This window comes from Podarcis liolepis (genome assembly GCF_965112155.1).
Source record: "Podarcis liolepis genome assembly, contig: HAP1_SCAFFOLD_245, whole genome shotgun sequence".
In the NCBI taxonomy this organism is placed as follows: domain Eukaryota; kingdom Metazoa; phylum Chordata; class Lepidosauria; order Squamata; family Lacertidae; genus Podarcis; species Podarcis liolepis.
This window is the reverse complement of record NW_028148859.1, coordinates 1-16,232: the sequence shown is the minus strand read 5'-3', so window position 1 is coordinate 16,232 and position 16,232 is coordinate 1. Positions and strand designations below refer to the sequence as shown.

The 16,232-nt window shown below is 43.0% G+C and overlaps 1 protein-coding gene across 1 annotated transcript; it reads left to right on the top strand.

Annotated features, from left to right (window-relative positions):
- Nucleotides 1–350: 350 nt before the first annotated feature.
- On the top strand, nt 351–14,914 carry LOC310699011 (keratin, type II cytoskeletal cochleal-like). The gene is made up of 8 exons (XM_083520599.1): nt 351–1,044; nt 2,497–2,711; nt 5,252–5,312; nt 5,867–5,962; nt 8,609–8,773; nt 11,337–11,462; nt 13,525–13,745; nt 14,776–14,914. The coding sequence occupies exons 1-8, from the start codon at nt 457–459 to the stop codon at nt 14,897–14,899; spliced, it is 1,596 nt and encodes a 531-aa protein (XP_083376725.1). The 5' UTR covers nt 351–456; the 3' UTR covers nt 14,900–14,914.
- The last annotated feature ends 1,318 nt before the right edge of the window (nt 14,915–16,232 follow it).

The following is a 16,232-nucleotide window of genomic DNA, read 5'->3' as shown; positions in this document are numbered from 1 at the left end:
GTGGAGATCTGTATCTTACAGCATGGTCTTTATCTACCCTTGTGTAAACAGGCTCTGTTGGAGAAGGAGGCGGGTGGCAATTGTGGTTAGTAATTTCCACAATTATTCTTATTTCCCTCTTCTTTTCTTTTTTCTTTTAACGAGACGCCTAACTAAAAATAAAAAGGGGGAAACGTCTATCGCTTCATTGCAAACAAGTGCCTCCTCCCAATTCCATACTACCACCTCAAGTAGGTGTGTTTTAATGAGACAAGTTGCTGCAAGGCATATCAAGATGATGAGTAGATCAGGTTGCCTGAGATCCCGTGCCAGGTTATTTCCCAAGCAGATAAAAGGGGAGGTCTCTGGCTCCTCTATATCAGAGGGGTTCCGTCTTCTCCATCCTCTGCTCTTTCCCTGCAGCTCCGCTTCTAGTCAAAACCCTTTCCTCACATTTTCTCTCTGAAAGAAACCATCATGAGTTTCACATCCTTTCGATCATCCTCCGGAGGGGCAAGAAGAGGCTTCAGCTCTGGCTCCGCAATAGTTGGTGGCGGTGGTGGTGGTGGTGGTGGAAGATCGAGTTTCAGCTCCTATTCCGTTGCTCGAGTTGGAGGAGCAAGAGCTGGAGGAGGTGGCGGCGGCATTGGAGTCGGTGGATTCGGCAGCCGAAGCCTGTACAACATGGGTGGAAGCAAGCGCATCTCTTACGGTGCTGGCATGGGGGGCTTCCAACCCGGTTTCGTTAGTGCTGGATATGGCGCTGGTGGAGGAGCTGGGTTTGGTTATGGTCTTGGTGCCGGTGGCGGCGGTGGTGGCTTTGGTTTTGGCGGGCCTGGGATGGGAGGTGCCGGTGGCTTTATGCTAGGTTCTCCAGGGTTTGGTGGAAGAGGTGGCCCAGGGTTTCCAGCTTGCCCACCCGGTGGCATCCAAGAGGTGACCATCAACCAGCACCTCCTACAACCCCTCAACCTTGAGATTGACCCAGAGATCCAAAGAGTCCGCACACATGAGAGGGAACAGATCAAGACACTCAACAACAAGTTTGCCTCCTTTATTGACAAGGTAAGTACCAGAATTAATACCTTTGTGATCATTCTTAACCACTAAGGCACTAAGTTGCAGGTGACTTGTCACCAAATCAGGCCAACACCACAACGGCTCTTTAAGATGGTCTAGACCAGGGGTAGTCAATGTGTTAGCCTCTGGGCTTTGTTGGACTCCAAATCCCATCAGCCTCAGCCAGAATGGCCAATGACCAGGGTTGATGGAAGTGGCAGTCTAACAGCAAAACGAAGGGCCACTGATTCCTTGGCTCAGATCTAAAACCTGCAAAAGAGAAAGAAAAAAAAGTTTGCTGTTCCATGAGGCCGTGTTATAAGTAGGAGTATGTTTAAGAGTGATGAAGCATTCCAATTTCCAGAGGCATTATGTGCACGCAATTGTTGAGTAGATTCATTGTTAATGGCCGGGATGGCCACGTCATTTCCTGGCATACTGTCTGTGCGGAGGCTGGCTGAGTGAAAAAAGCCCTCTCCAAGGAAAATAGAGAGGTCCCCAGTCATGGAGAAGCTGGGCATCTCTAGTCTCCAAAACCAGTAGAGGAAAAATGCAGCATGAGTAAAGTAGTCTAATTCTGGAAGCCTTTGATTGCTTCTGAACCCTCTGTCACAGAGGCTCGCTTTTGGCATCCGTTTCACAGTCAGCTCCTCGGAGCTGAGCATGATCTCCATGTATGGTTTTGTTAATACTTAGATCAAAGTGACAAATCTCTTTTGCAAGATGGCAGTGTGGTGTCATTGATGTTAGAGTGCAGCTGGTCAGAGTTTCTTGGGTGTATAACAAGATCTAAATGTGATAAAGGAAATCTCACGCCCTATTATTATTAATATTATTATTATTTAAAGGCATGCCAATAAATATGCATATAAAAAGTACACAATTTTTAAGATTACTCGGAGCATCAACTCCTCCCTAATGATTCTAGGTCTATGTTCTTTGGAGTGACTCTTGATTGGTTGGTTGATATTAGTGTGCGCTTGCTGAGGATCTGGTAGTAGTAGCAGCAAAGTGTCTAAGCAGAGGCTGCCAGTCATTCCTGCTAGTTTTCACCATTCTTACCTGGTTTTCTTGATCCCTTTTTCCTCTCCTTGCTCTTTCTCCTTTTTATCCCTCATAATTCCTTCTGTTCTCTGTTGTACCATTCTGGCACATTAGGGAGCAATATAAGCAAAAGATGGCCAAAGGAGCTTACCATCTAAACTTAAACACTGAGATGAAAGAGACAAATGGGGAGAGGAGAGGAGAAGAAGGGACAGATGTGAGAAGATGCATTTAGGCTCTGTTCAGCTGGGGGACAAGGACTAAGGGGTTAAGGCAACATCTTCATTGAGCAAGTGTGGCTCTTCACTTATTATCTCCATCTGTCTCACTGGACAGCTCATCCCTTTCTGTCCAGCAGATTTGTGGATTGCCTGTATACAGCACCACCAATGCCTTTGCCATTCCATCTTGCAGGTCCGATTCCTGGAACAGCAAAATAAAGTCCTTGAAACCAAATGGGACCTCTTACAACAGCAGGGGACAACTGTTCGACAAAGCAGAATTGAACCCATGTTTGAGACTTATATCAACAACCTCAGGAGGCAGCTTGATTCTATTTTGAATGAACGGGGAAGACTGGACTCAGAACTGAGGAACATGCAAGACATGGTGGAAGACTACAAGAACAAGTAAGAACCTGTCTGTTCCAATTCACATAAATAGGAATACTCCGTCTAACCTCCATGCAGAGAGATAAGGGTAACATTTACTGCTAGGGGTTTGGCCTGAAGTTGATCTCATTAAGTTCAATGGGTCTAACTCTCAAGTAAGTGTGGATAGGGCTGCAGCCTTAGATATGGTAAGAATCTGAATGCTCTTATAGGCTAGCACCTTCTATTGGTCCCAAAATATCTAACGATTAAAATACACTGGTGAAAATCCCTGTGCACGTCCACTGCGTCCTTTGATCTGGAGTAACCTGTTTTGTGGCAAACAAAGTCACTCTTTTTCTTTCTGGGAGTCTTGGAGAACTAAGCTTTACCTTCCTTGAACTGATCCAAATAGAAGTGCCAGGGCGCGCTTGCTGTACATCATGAACATGTTTATTCAGGTTGGCTGAGTATTATGTGGCTCTGTAAGTTATTTTCGCATGCTTCCTTTTGTTTAACGAAACAACTGTTCTTGAAGCTGTATAAGCTTTTGTTGGCTAAGGCTTGGCAGAATTCATGGGTGAAGCTAAGGCTGCATTCCCAACTCCCATTTACCTAGCCATAAGTCCACTGAATTCAGTAGGAATTACTTCTGAGTAAACATGGCTAGGATTCCTGCCTAATATTCTGTTGGCAGTGCCGCTCCATCAAATTGCTCAAAATGACTGACGAGGCAAAAAGGAGATAGATGAAATGGTGGTAAGAATAATTTCTCTATCTATACCAAAAAAAAATCCCCTTTTTGAAATCCTTTTGCTGGAAGGCAAACTAAATTACCAAAGATCTGTCAGCAGAGCTTTCTAAGGATGAACCTGCGAGATGCAAATCCTTCCTGCCTTTCTCTTGTTGAAGTCAGCTCCACCCTGCCCAGCAAAAGGGTTCACTTGGCCCCAAGTCATTAAGTTTCATAAAAGGGATGCCTCCAACACACAACCACAGTTCCTCTTGCCACACCTAGTTAAACAATCAGAGATTCCATTAAACTGTACAGTGAATTAGCATTACATCATTGATGCCATGGCACAGAGGTCATTTCTTACAGCAGGGGCATCTACTGCCTTTCAGAGCCATTTTACAAATTTAATGGGAGCTAGTCGGTATATATGCTCAGCTGGGGTCACCAGCCAATCCCTGGCTCTCAGTGATATGAGACACATGTTTCCAGACATGTGGCTGTTTTATTCACATATTGCAATTTTTAAAAGCATTTCTAAAGGGGAAAATTAGATGTATGCCAAAAACATGTAAGGTGCATGAAACAGCCTTTCAGTATTGCTTAAGGAGGGAATATGTGCCTCCTCAGAAAAGCATCTGTAGAACAAATCGCTTTGTATCTCCTAAGTAGTCTAGCCAAGCCGAAACTCGGGAGGGTTGAGACATTCTTGCATTTGCATGGGAAACCTACTTAATTCACACTTCTAGAACCAACATGCAAACTGAAACACAGCCGTCTGTGAAATTTTCACTTTTCTGAATTTCACAATGCAGTTTTCTACCAAACTATGCATGTATTAGGGAGAAATGTGCATAATGACAGGGGTATGCATGAAAATAGCATACAAAGATGCATTATATTCTAGAAAGTTGCGTGCAAAAAGGTGTACATTAAAACTGAATACAAAAATGTGTTTGTTAAAATGTGCTTTAAAGTGCATACAAATTTTCATGACGATTCTTTTTAATGCAAATTGCTGTGGAAGATTGGAAAAATGAGGAACCTTTAGAACAGAATTTGACTAATTCACCCCCCCCCCCTCTGTGTAACTGGGTGGGGCAAGTAGCAAGATGGCTTACCTGTGTTGCAAAAACCTCTATTTCATGCTAGTCTACCAATAATGGCTTCTCCCGTATAATATTGTGGGTTGAAATTGCTCAGAGAGTTGAGTACTGTCATTCTTGTCTACTCCTGCACATTGAACTACAGTTCCCAGGTTTCCCTGTGGGAGGATTGCTAAACCAACTTAAATCTATAGCGCATGCTTTCCCTTAAAATGCATGGAGAATTTTCTGTTTTCATATTTGGCTTGACATTTAAATGCTGTTGCTAATCCATCCAGCAAGAAGGGTCTATGTGTATCTAGCAGTTAAAGGAGGAGGGTGGATCCTGACAGCCTGAATGTAACACATCCATTGCAGACACACATTTCTTCCACTAGCTCTCTGCAGTGGTGTAGATAAGAGCACGATAAGAAAAGCATGAGAGAGGCCATCGGGAGACAATTGCAGCTGGCCATTAAAAGCATGATCCTGGTAATCAATCAACATGCTCTGGAAGTCCTCCAAGGAGAAGCCCATGCACTGTGCAGATGGTTCTTCTGCAAGGGTTAATAACCTGGTTGTGTTGAGCTTCAAGGAGATAATTTGGCAGCCAATCACTTTGAACCAAATGCCTTGGCAAAGTGTGAACTCTGAATAGAATGGGTTGCTCTTGACCTCCTCATGCGTTCTTTCTGCTAGCTATGCTAGGTTCTCATCCTGAAAAGTACTGGTGCTACCTTTGCTCTCTGTTGCCCCAACAGATATGAAGATGAAATCAACAAGCGTACCGGTGCAGAGAATGAATTTGTGGTGCTGAAGAAGGTACATTTTATTTTATCATTACAATATCTTAAGTAACATGGTGCAAGGACAGGAAATCTATGGTTCTCCAAATGTTGTAGTCAACATCCTTGGCCATTGGCTGGAACTGGAGGGAGTTGGATTCCAACAACATCTGGAGGGCCACATGTTCACCATCCCTGGTCTTGAATAATGACCAGCTGCTCTGTGCTAAGTCAAAGCATTGGTTCTCTTCTACCATACAACTGCCAGGCTTGGTTGACAGATCTTTGATATAGCATAGTACCAAAGAGTCTTCACCTGCAGAGGTTGATAGTGACAGATCTTGGACAGTTTCTACATTTAATAATGCTATTCCGCTGTGGCCTTTAACAACTGCTCAATGCCCATGTTGTCCTGCCAAACTTCAGTTTTTAAAAAAATGGAAGGGCGACATTCGATGTCTGCAATATTGGATTCTTCATGAGATTAAACAAAACCTGCCTGATTTGCTGCATTGTTCAAAAGATGGTCCTAAATAGCTCTAATTCTCCCCACCCCTCAAAATATACTGACGTTTCTCATGTTTTTTGCAGGATGTTGATGGTGCCTATATGAACAAGATTGAGCTCGGTAGCAAAGCAGATTCTCTGAATGATGAAATTCTGTTCCTGAAAAACCTGTTTGAAATGGTAAGCGTCCTCCCTTAGGCACCTGAAAATTTCACTTTAGAATTGAAATGAACATCCTAGCCAGCCCAAGCCATTGCAGCATCTTGTCCAATACTTGCTACTCCAACTGGCATTATCTCTGCCAGGTGCCTTTCCAAGCCCTGCCAGTTGGAGATACCAAGAACTGAACTGGGGACCTTCTGCATGCAAGACATGTGCTATCCTCCCTCCAGAAAACATAGAAGCACTGAGCCCAGTAGGTGCTGGGAACTTAAAGCAGAATCCTGGCTTCTCTAATTTATATGCATCCTCAAGTAGGCAGGAACTATATTGGAAAGCTGGAATTACAGAAAAGTTCTCTGGAAAGATACACATTTTCAAACTGTGTGTGTGTGTGTGTGTGTGTGTGTGTGTGTGTGTGTGTGTGTGTGTGTGTAGAGGCATGTTTTATTGTAGTTCAGGCAAATGAAAGTATATATATAAGATCATAGGGCTAGGAAGCTGTTCCACTAGGTGCAGCAGAACATTTTAGAGGGAAAATGAATTCCGATTAGGACCTTCATCTTGAAAATACATTTCCCTTTCAACAACAGCAACAAAACTATTCTAAGTTAACATTACCTCTTTACACAACATAAAGAGGGCCATCTAAAAAGCAAAATGCTAATGGAAAAGCAAAGGGAGGGTATGGGAGGAACTCCTGAGACATGCAAATCACATGGGTTTGTTGAAGCATGTATAAATGCATCACTCATTTAGATACTCCACTGTGGAAAATTTCATGTTGCATTTTCCACTGGGAACGTTACATTTCTCAAGGAGGTTTTGGGGATTATTATTTTTTTTTGTCCTCACCTACCTTTGCTGATGCATTTGAATAGATTTTATAGCGAGCAGAGACTTATTGGCATCAATTATCACATCTTGTGCAATGTATGAATACTTTCCTCCAGCTATTACTGGAAGAAGACAGGGAGCCGTATTTGAATAACGCTTCTCCCTTGGGGAAAGTGTCTAGTCTGGGCTTGATGTTTGCAAGCCTTGGAAAATCCACCTCCGCTTTTGGCTCAGGATCCAAGTCATATTAATCACTTTGATTAGGAAACATTTTTATTTATTTTTTTTGTAACTGAAGCTTATTCAATGCAATTTGAGTTTAGCTCCCAGCAGTTGGGAAGAAAGATGAGAATGATAATGGGCGGTTATAATAAACTAATAAGTGAAGCCACACATTAGAATTCAGCAGTGGTGATACAAAACCACAAGTTTATTCTACCCCCATTTAACCTCCACTATCAGAAGTTGCCTGCCTCTGGGGAGCATTATTTTTATTCTTCTTTATTAAATTTCCATACTGCCCTACATCTCAGGATCACAGTTTACAATATAAAAACACAAAAATACACAGCACAGTAACAAACAAAAACAATGCCCCTGTCCCCATTATTATTATTTATTACTAGTTTCTGAGAATTATGGGTGGTAAGTGTGATGTTGTACTCAGGGGCTTTTTGCAGACTTCCTACACACATCTGGTTGGCCACTGTGAAAACAGGATGCTGGACTAAGTGGGCCTTTAAATTGGGCCTGATCCAGCAGGGCTCTTCTCTTGTTCTTAGCCTTTAGAAAGAGCAAACAAAAATAGTACTCTGGCTTATCTTGCCTCTTCTGTGTGTGTCAATGTATAGCTGAGCTGAGGATCAGACTACAGTTTTCAAAACATATATGTACGGTTTATGTCTCAAAAGGGGAAGATTTGTTAACTGTGTAGTTATTTCATTCATGCTGCAGTTCAAAGTCTCAAAATTCAACCGAAGTCTGGGCAGTGATGCAGTTTGGTAATTTTAGACTTTCTGGACTGAATGGTGTTATTGGGAGTGAGTCTTCTAGATAGTGATGTATAAGATAGTCTTGCTGTGTTTGGCATCCTCCTGCACATTCTGATGAGTGGGACCCCAGATATCTGTCCCTTCGCTGACTATGCCATTGGAAAAAAATAATCCTCCATAGTTTCCAGTTTTTCATGTGCACTTTGGTCATCGTCAAATCAACAGCTTCCTTTTTGGAGGCCAGCTTTTTCATAAACCAAAGAATCCTCAGTGTTTTCATAATACTGTGTTAGTAGAACTGGCACATTCTCCTGTTCAGTTTGCACCCATGTCTGAAAGAATGTGAAAATGTTTTGGCCCTGATGCAGTTTGAATCACAGACAATTTGTTATGTTTAAGCATTGGTGGTACCGGCTGGGGATGCCAATCAAAAAGCAGTTAGTTCATTAGACTTTGATGAGCATCACAATGTGACAGGGGTTGAAGATGCATATATATATATCTGCACTGGCTATTCACATAAAAAAATGGGTTCCACGTGGGAATCTCCTTGCTCAGTCAGTACGATTACCTAGATAACAACCATGTTAAATAAGCAACTCCCTAAATACATTTATATTGCCTTCTTTCAATGCATTCCAGAATGCAACAAAATCCATCATAGGGAACATTGGAGGGTGAAAAGTAGAAGCCATTCAAATCAGAACATCTTTGCAAAAAAATAAATAAATTCAGGCTTGGAGAATTTACAGAAGGTTTTTTATTTTCTACATTCAAAACTGCCATGTTCCATTGCTTCATACAATCAGACACATTTTTATTTTTATTATCTTTGCAGGAACTAGCTAATATGCAGCAGCAGGTATCAGATACCTCTGTTGTGCTGTCAATGGACAACAACAGAAGCCTGGACCTGAACAGCATCATTGCTGAAGTCAAGGCGCAGTACGAAGACATTGCCAACAGGAGCCGAACCGAGGCTGAAAGCTGGTATCAAAGCAAGGTGAGTGTCAGCTCAAGGCCTAGGAGTTACCTCTAAGCTAAGAAAGTTTTTGATAAGGGAACATCCCAAAATGGCATCCTCCACCTGCAACCTAAAGCAGTAGAGGGATAGTCAATGTTGCTGTTGCTGGACTCTCACCAGCATCAGTGGCATGGTCAATGATCAGGGATGGTGGGAGTTGGAGACCACAACATCTAGAGGACACCACACCGGTGACCCCTGGTCTGCTACCTCAGCCAGATTTTACCTCCTAACTCATTGACGTGTGTAGACCAGGCAGGCTGTAAATACTCAGAGATACTCTTGGGTTCAACTTAAAGTCAAATTTGAAGCAAATATGAAGAGTCTTCCTCAGGAGATACATGAGTCAGACTCTAAGGAACTTCAAAAGATTTGCAACATGTGTAGTGTATAAGGATTGTATTCACAACACTTAAAAGAAGTGTGAAAAGCTAAGAGAGTGAAACGGCTGAGATTGGGGTGGAAATGTGCCCCCTTTGCTGTCCTGCTGCTCAACAAGCCAAGCTAGAAATAAATAAATAAATAAATAAATAGCTGGAATTATAAACTGCGGCAACACAGGTATGGAAAGCATCATCATCAGTCTTTATTACGGTCCAGAGACCCAACAAAACATTACAAGTTAATACAGAGTTCATACTACCTCCAGGTTAATCAAGCACTTTGTTTGGAATATAGGGCTCGTTTGTTTTTGCAACCACCGATAAAAACTTTGCCACTGCCAACGTTCTAGCTTTTGTCCGGTCTTCCAGTAGGAACCTGACATAGTGAGCCTCTGACTTTCCCGGGAAAGGCACCAGCAAGGGTAGTATCAGTTCAGCCCTGGCCTGCTCATACTTCACACAATGTAACAAAATATGATCTATGGAATCGATGTCTTGAGCACACGAGCAAAATCTGTCCTGGTAGGGAACTCCTCTCAACCTACCATCTAGCACTGTGTGTATCTGAAGAAGTGTGCATGCACACGAAAGCTCATACCAAGAACTAACTTAGTTGGTCTTTAAGGTGCTACTGGAAGGGATTTTTTTATTTTGCAGAGGGGAAGACATTCAGTCTGGCTTTGGTGAAAAGCCTTCGATAGTTAGGTACTGTTAGGTTTTTGATGTAAGATGTTAACTCAAAGACATATCCATATTGAACTCCTGCTGCCAGCAGACTACAGACTGCGTGTGACCGAGATCGCAAGTCACTGTGTGCATTGTCCCATAATCTTTGCTTTAAAACCTTTTGGGCACCTTCATAGCCCAGGTAATACAGTTGGGGGGGGGGAGACAGACCAATAGAGGTGGCTTTTTTAGCCATGGTTTTCTGCTATTTGCTGACAAATTCCTCATTGGTCAAATGTTGATACAGAAGGCAAATAGGAACTTGAATTGATCTTGACTGTCTAGGCAGAGCAAAGTAAAAGGTGTGGCAATGAGATTCCATTCCTAAAGTATTAATGGAAAGAGGACCTGAATGAAGAGTGGCTTAGCAAATAAAACTCAGCAAATCTTGGCAGCTTTCTTCCTCTGTGGTTGAGTTAGCCCTACTATTAAGGAGGCAGCTGCCTCAGGCAGCAGATTCTTAGTGTCATTGAAGTGGAGCAAGTAACTTCTTTTATTATAACTTTAAAAAAAAAACTGGAAGAGGAGAAGAACCATTTAGATTTTCCACTTCAGGATCCAAAATATCTCTGGCCAGCCCTGCTCCTGGATGGCAAGCAGATCTCCTGTTTGTAGAAAGCAGGCTGAGGTTCACCCACCAGCCCTATCATAGATGCAGCTTCACCCAGAAATAATGCTTGACAGATACATCTGGCCTGGTGATTCTGCAGGCCTCCAGCAATAGCTGAGCCCTCACTTCTCAGATTTGCTTTTCAAAACCGTGTCATTTGATGCTAGATGTATGGAACACCCAGAGATTGCTAGCTAATTCCCTGTCTCAGTTGTGGCTGCCTCAAAGTGTTAGCAAAAGACATAGGGAAAGGGAAAGTGAAAGGGAAAGGGACCTTTGACCATTAGGTCCAGTCATGGATGACTCTGGGGTTGCAGCGCTCATCTTGCTTTACTGGCCAAGGGAGCCAGCGTTTATCTGCAGACAGCTTCTGGGTCATGTGGCCAGCATGACTAAGCCACTTCTGGCGAACCAGAGCAGCACACAGAAAAGCCATTTAGCTTCCCGCTGGAGCGGTACCTATTTATGCACTTGCACTGCTAGGTGGGCAGGAGCTGGGACTGAGCAACGGGAGCTCACCCTGTCGCAGGGATTCGAACTGCTGACCTTCTGATCGGCAAGCCTTAGGCTCTGTGGTTTAGACCATAGTGCCACCCACATCCCAGCAAAAGACATATGCAATGACAATTGATCACACTGAAACCTTACAACACTTATTTATCTATCATCTGAAAGTCAGTGTCCCAGCCTCCCTCAATCTGGTGCTCCTTTGGGGCTACATTTAGTTCTCACTCCCACCTGATTTCCCAGCTCTGTTGTGGGGGTGACAACCATATATAATGGATCAGATTTTAATCCTTCCTCCTTTTCCTCTGAATATTAGTATGAAGAGCTACAGGTCTCTGCCGGACGCCACGGTGATGACCTTCGCAACACCAAGACAGAAATTTCTGAGCTTAACCGGGTGATCCAGAGGCTGCGAAGTGAAATTGATGCCTTGAAGAAACAGGTACAATCTTTTTACGTTTGGCATGCGGGGCAGACCGGTGGCAGCTTCTGTTTCATAGAATAGTAATTGTGTAGCTGCTAACTCACTTTGGGCAAACCAAGTCTCCCTCAACAAGGTCATACCAGGGCAAGCACAAGACAGGGCACTAGCCAAGGTGAGCCCAACGTGGGAGTGCAGGCACTCTCCCAGGCCACCTCTTCCAGAATGCCTTGCTCTGAGAAAGAAGCTCCTTTCCTTCCTCGGTTGAGAGGGGAAGGATGGGGAGGTATGCTTCCACTGCACTAGCAGTGGCAAAACAAGAAAGGCAAGCAAAGTGGGTACAGAAGCAGCAGGAGATGCATGGAAATAGGATCTGGGAGTACTAATTTGCCCGGCTCTTTCTCCTCCTCCTCTGAAACTGGCTTTAGAAATGGTGTTGGTTGCTATTGTTGATGCTGTTTGTAACAAAGGTTTAATCATCACTATCAGTCTGTTTCACGGTGCTGATAAATATCACGGATAATAATACAGCTCTCATTGCACAAGTGCTACAGGGTGTCTATGCAAGAGAGTTGAACAAACCATAAATTAGTTGTTTTACAGTATCTCCCAGGCATTGCAAAGGCGAGGAGGAATCTCCTCCTCCACATTTCCCTAGGTACCACACAGGTAGACAGTGTACTGAAAGAGTCCACACCCTACAAAGTTCACAATAGGAGTGTGTTGGTATCTTTCCCTTATTGCCAAGCCAAGCAAAGCAAACCTAATTATTATTTATATTGATCATTTGCCTTTTAAACCACTCTTAGGGAATGGGCACCGCAAAGCAAAAAACAAAAACAAAAAACCCATATGTAAATATATATAAATATATATAAATGCGCAGAAGACATGGGGTATAGACACTGGGAAATGCTTACAATCTGAGCATTGCTTTTGGAATTACTGCAGGTATGCACATGGAGGCATACCTGTGGGGAGCAGGGAATTAACACAGTGTACAGTGGAGGCCCTGCTGAAGCATAATATTTTTTACATGCAAAAAGTTGCACTCAGCCTCACTGCTTGGGGACAGATCTGCCCTCATCAAATGTAGGTTATTTCCAGCACTGCAGAAAATGGGCAAAGTGAACAACCCACACACATGCTCGGGGGGTGCGTGATAATGCACCCCTAGCATGTATCTACAATGAGTCAATCTAGTTATTATTATGGTTTTATATCTACACCTTCTTACCAGTATCTTGGTAGGAGATGAATTGTGCATGCAGTGTCCATACCTCTTGGGTCACCTCTGCCGATAGCACAAGCTGTACACAGCATCTTGTTGCATGTGAGCATGGCCATTTCAGGGCTTGCATCAGAATTCATTCTCCATTGGGCTTTCCTGGGATTACTCATGAATCATTAAGGGATGGAAGGAGCATTTCCCCTAAAATGTCCATTGTAACAGTTTTCATGCAGCAGTCCCGTCCCCCCACAGCAACCATGCCGAAAGTGCTCTCCAGGAGCTGCAGTCAAACTTTATTTGGAAAGCACTCCATGGATTCCATTAACGCCATTGGCAGATTTGGTGAAAGAAAACATCCAGATCTTTGAGAGCACTGCTTTAATCCTTAGACAATGTTGGCTATTGGCTGGAATCAGTGGCGTAGCGTGGGGGGTGCAGGGGGGGCCGGCCGCACCGGCCGCAACATCGGGGGGGGGGGCGCTTGCACTCGCAGCTCTCTGCCCCTACCTGGCTCACTCACTCTCTCTCAGTTAGGGGGCGCAAATTACTTGCCTTGCCCCGGGTGCTGACAACCCACGCTACGCCACTGGCTGGAATATCTGGAGCCGCTGTTTCTGCTTTGTCCTGATAGATGCAGGAGAAACTAAAACTTTAGACGCTAACTGGGTGAAACTTTTTTTCCCCCTGGTGTAGGGAAGGGGGAAGATTGGACAATAGTGATAGCCCTCCCCCCCCCCCAAAAAATGTCCTGAAGTCACAATTATTATTTATTGGTGATGGTCCCAAAAACTGTCCAGATATTGCAGTTACTTCTTATTAGTATCATTAATAAATAAATCTCCTTGTGTGCAGTGTGCCAAACTACAAGCTGCCCTTGCTGAGGCTGAGGACCGTGGAGAGCTCGCCCTCAAGGATGCCAGGCATAAACTGAATGAGTTGGAGGAAGCCTTGCAAAGAACGAAGCAAGACCTGGCTAGGCAGCTGAAGGAGTACCAGGAGCTGATGAACGTCAAACTGGCCCTGGACATTGAAATCGCCACCTACAGGAAGCTGATAGAAGGAGAGGAAATCAGGTAGGCTGGCAGCAGCAACCGTACTCTAGCAAAAATGCCCTTGATGGTTTACTAAACCCATCGGTCATCTCCCCTTTGAATAGATTCCGTCAAAATTCGTTTTAAATTCCCCCCAAAGAGAACATTCCAAACTCACCTCAAATCCAGGCAAAAATCACACCTTGAAGCTAAAAGACGGTATTGATGGATGTGCCTGAGGTGCCAGAAAGGTTGCTGGCAATCCAACCACAAGATCATGTTCTTGTGCAGTTGTGTTTAGGCACTTAGATGCCAAGGTATGGGGCTACCCCCAGCATTTGTTGAAATGTGATGCGAAAAGAATACTTCTACAGTATAGCAAGGAAGTATAACAGCCTATGGTCCTTTGAAAGTTTTTGGACTGTAGCTCTCATCACCCCTGATCATTCATCATGCTAACTGGGGAGGGTGGGAATTGGAGTTCAGAAACATCTGAAGAGCTACAGATTCCCTTTGCCTTTTCCAATGGGACCATCTGGTCCTATCATTATATATGCAATAACCACTGTTTGGTTTAACTGTAGCTCTTTGGGAAGGTCTTTTGAGAATGTTGGTGGGTGACTTTCTCTTACTGAGAATTTTGTGGGGATTACATTCCTGTTGCCTATTTTATTGTTACACACACACACATACAAAACTGATAATTGCTTGCTTTAAATTACCTGTCTTTAGCTGCTTAGAATAGAGGAAAAGCAAATAAATGCATAATCAATCAATCAATCAATCAATCAATTAAACATACAGAATCATACACATATGCATTCCTAAAGCAATTAGCAATATTATGACCAAAAAAGGAGAATGGGCTGACTTTTCTTTGCAGGTTTTTTTTTAAAAAAAAAATGCTGTGTGAATATGCAACTTTTACTTGGCTAAGGAACAGATGACAACTCAAGAGTTCTACCTTCACAATAGCTCCTTGATTAGATTAAAATGTGGGACCTAGTTTACTACAAGTTGAGGCATCCACTGAATTAATTATACCAATTATGTCCTCCTTTCATCTTCCTAGGTTGTCAGAAGGCCCTGGAAATGTGAGCTACTGTAAGTACCATCTCTGTTTCTGGATTTGCTTTTCGTTTACTTACTTACTTCGTCAAACCTTTATTAGGCATTACAAATATAGGCCATCATAAAACATCCATATATAAAATTTTAAAATATATACAAATAAACATCCATGTAAAAAAAAGGTAAAGGACCCCTGACAGTTAAGTCCAGTTGCGGACGACTCTGGAGTTGCGGTGCTCATCTGGCTTTACTGGCCGAGGGAGCTGGCGTTTGTCTGCAGACAGTTTTTCCAGGTCATGTGGCCAGCATGACTAAGCCGCTTCTGGCGAAACCAGAGCAGCACACGGAAACGCCGTTTACCTTCCCGCCGGAGCGGTACCTATTTATCTACTTGCACTTTTAAAATATGTAATAACGAGGATTTTCATTGGAGTTTCTTCCCGCAAAATAGTGCCATTCACCACTCTATGAGATATTATTGATAAAAACTCAGCCACCCTTGCAGTTTCTTCCGAGTTAATTTCAGACAGATAAAATCTGATATTTTCCTTGTGCCGTGATGTTAGACACCCAAAATAGCACATATTTGCGTAGCTGGTTGTACAATGGACAGTAGAAAAAACTGTGTTCTATTTTGTCTGGCATGTTCAAAGATCATCTGCAATGTCTGTCATTTCTGGGGATGTTTAAATATCTGCCCTTGACAAAAGCTGAGGGGAAAACAGTTCAGTTGGGCTAACATAAGGGCCCCTGCATTGGACTGGAATTCTTATTTTTGAAATATAAGTGACCCTGTTATCTGTTGTATTTAAACCATAGAACTTGGGGGAGCAAATTTTATTTACAGCTGACTTGATGTTTTGTTTTTCAATGTCCCTTAATCTGATTTGAATATTGTGATAAATACATTGCTCACTTGAATTACACAAGAGTTCCAAGTCAATACCAATAGATCTGATTTTGCTGTGTAAGAGTTGGAACCATCTGGATTTCTAAGAGTTCTTAAATAAGTCAGAAAGCAGACTCAAAGGTTGGCAACAGCAACGCAGCCAGTATTTTATAGTGCTAGCCCACAACCAATATTCCATCATGTATATCCTTAGTCCTACACCCATCTTCTCATACTTGATTGAATTTGGGAGCCCCAGGATGATGATGATAATTAATTTATTATTTATACCCCACCTATCTGGCTGGGTTTCCCCAGCCACTCTGGGCAGCTTCCAACAAAATATAAAAAATACATTAAAACTTCAGTCATTAAAAACTTCCCTAAACAGGATGCGTCTCAAGAAACTTGAGTGTATCTTATCTAAATCACTATTATATGCTTGTATCCATATTGGGATCCCAAATGGTAGCTGGGACGACACTTTAGCTTGAAAAATTTGAATAGCAGCTAGTATAAATTGGTTACCTTTCTGAAAATGAAAGCGAGCTGCTGGTTTTTGTTTGCTT

Excerpts from the sequence above, each read along its gene's own strand:
- LOC310699011 (XM_083520599.1), top strand. The coding sequence starts at position 457 with ATGAGTTTCACATCCTTTCGATCATCCTCCGGAGGGGCAAGAAGAGGC. Across the intron at positions 1,045-2,496 it reads TTGCCTCCTTTATTGACAAG|GTCCGATTCCTGGAACAGCA; the intron begins GTAAGTACCAGA and ends TCCATCTTGCAG. Across the intron at positions 5,313-5,866 it reads AATTTGTGGTGCTGAAGAAG|GATGTTGATGGTGCCTATAT; the intron begins GTACATTTTATT and ends TGTTTTTTGCAG.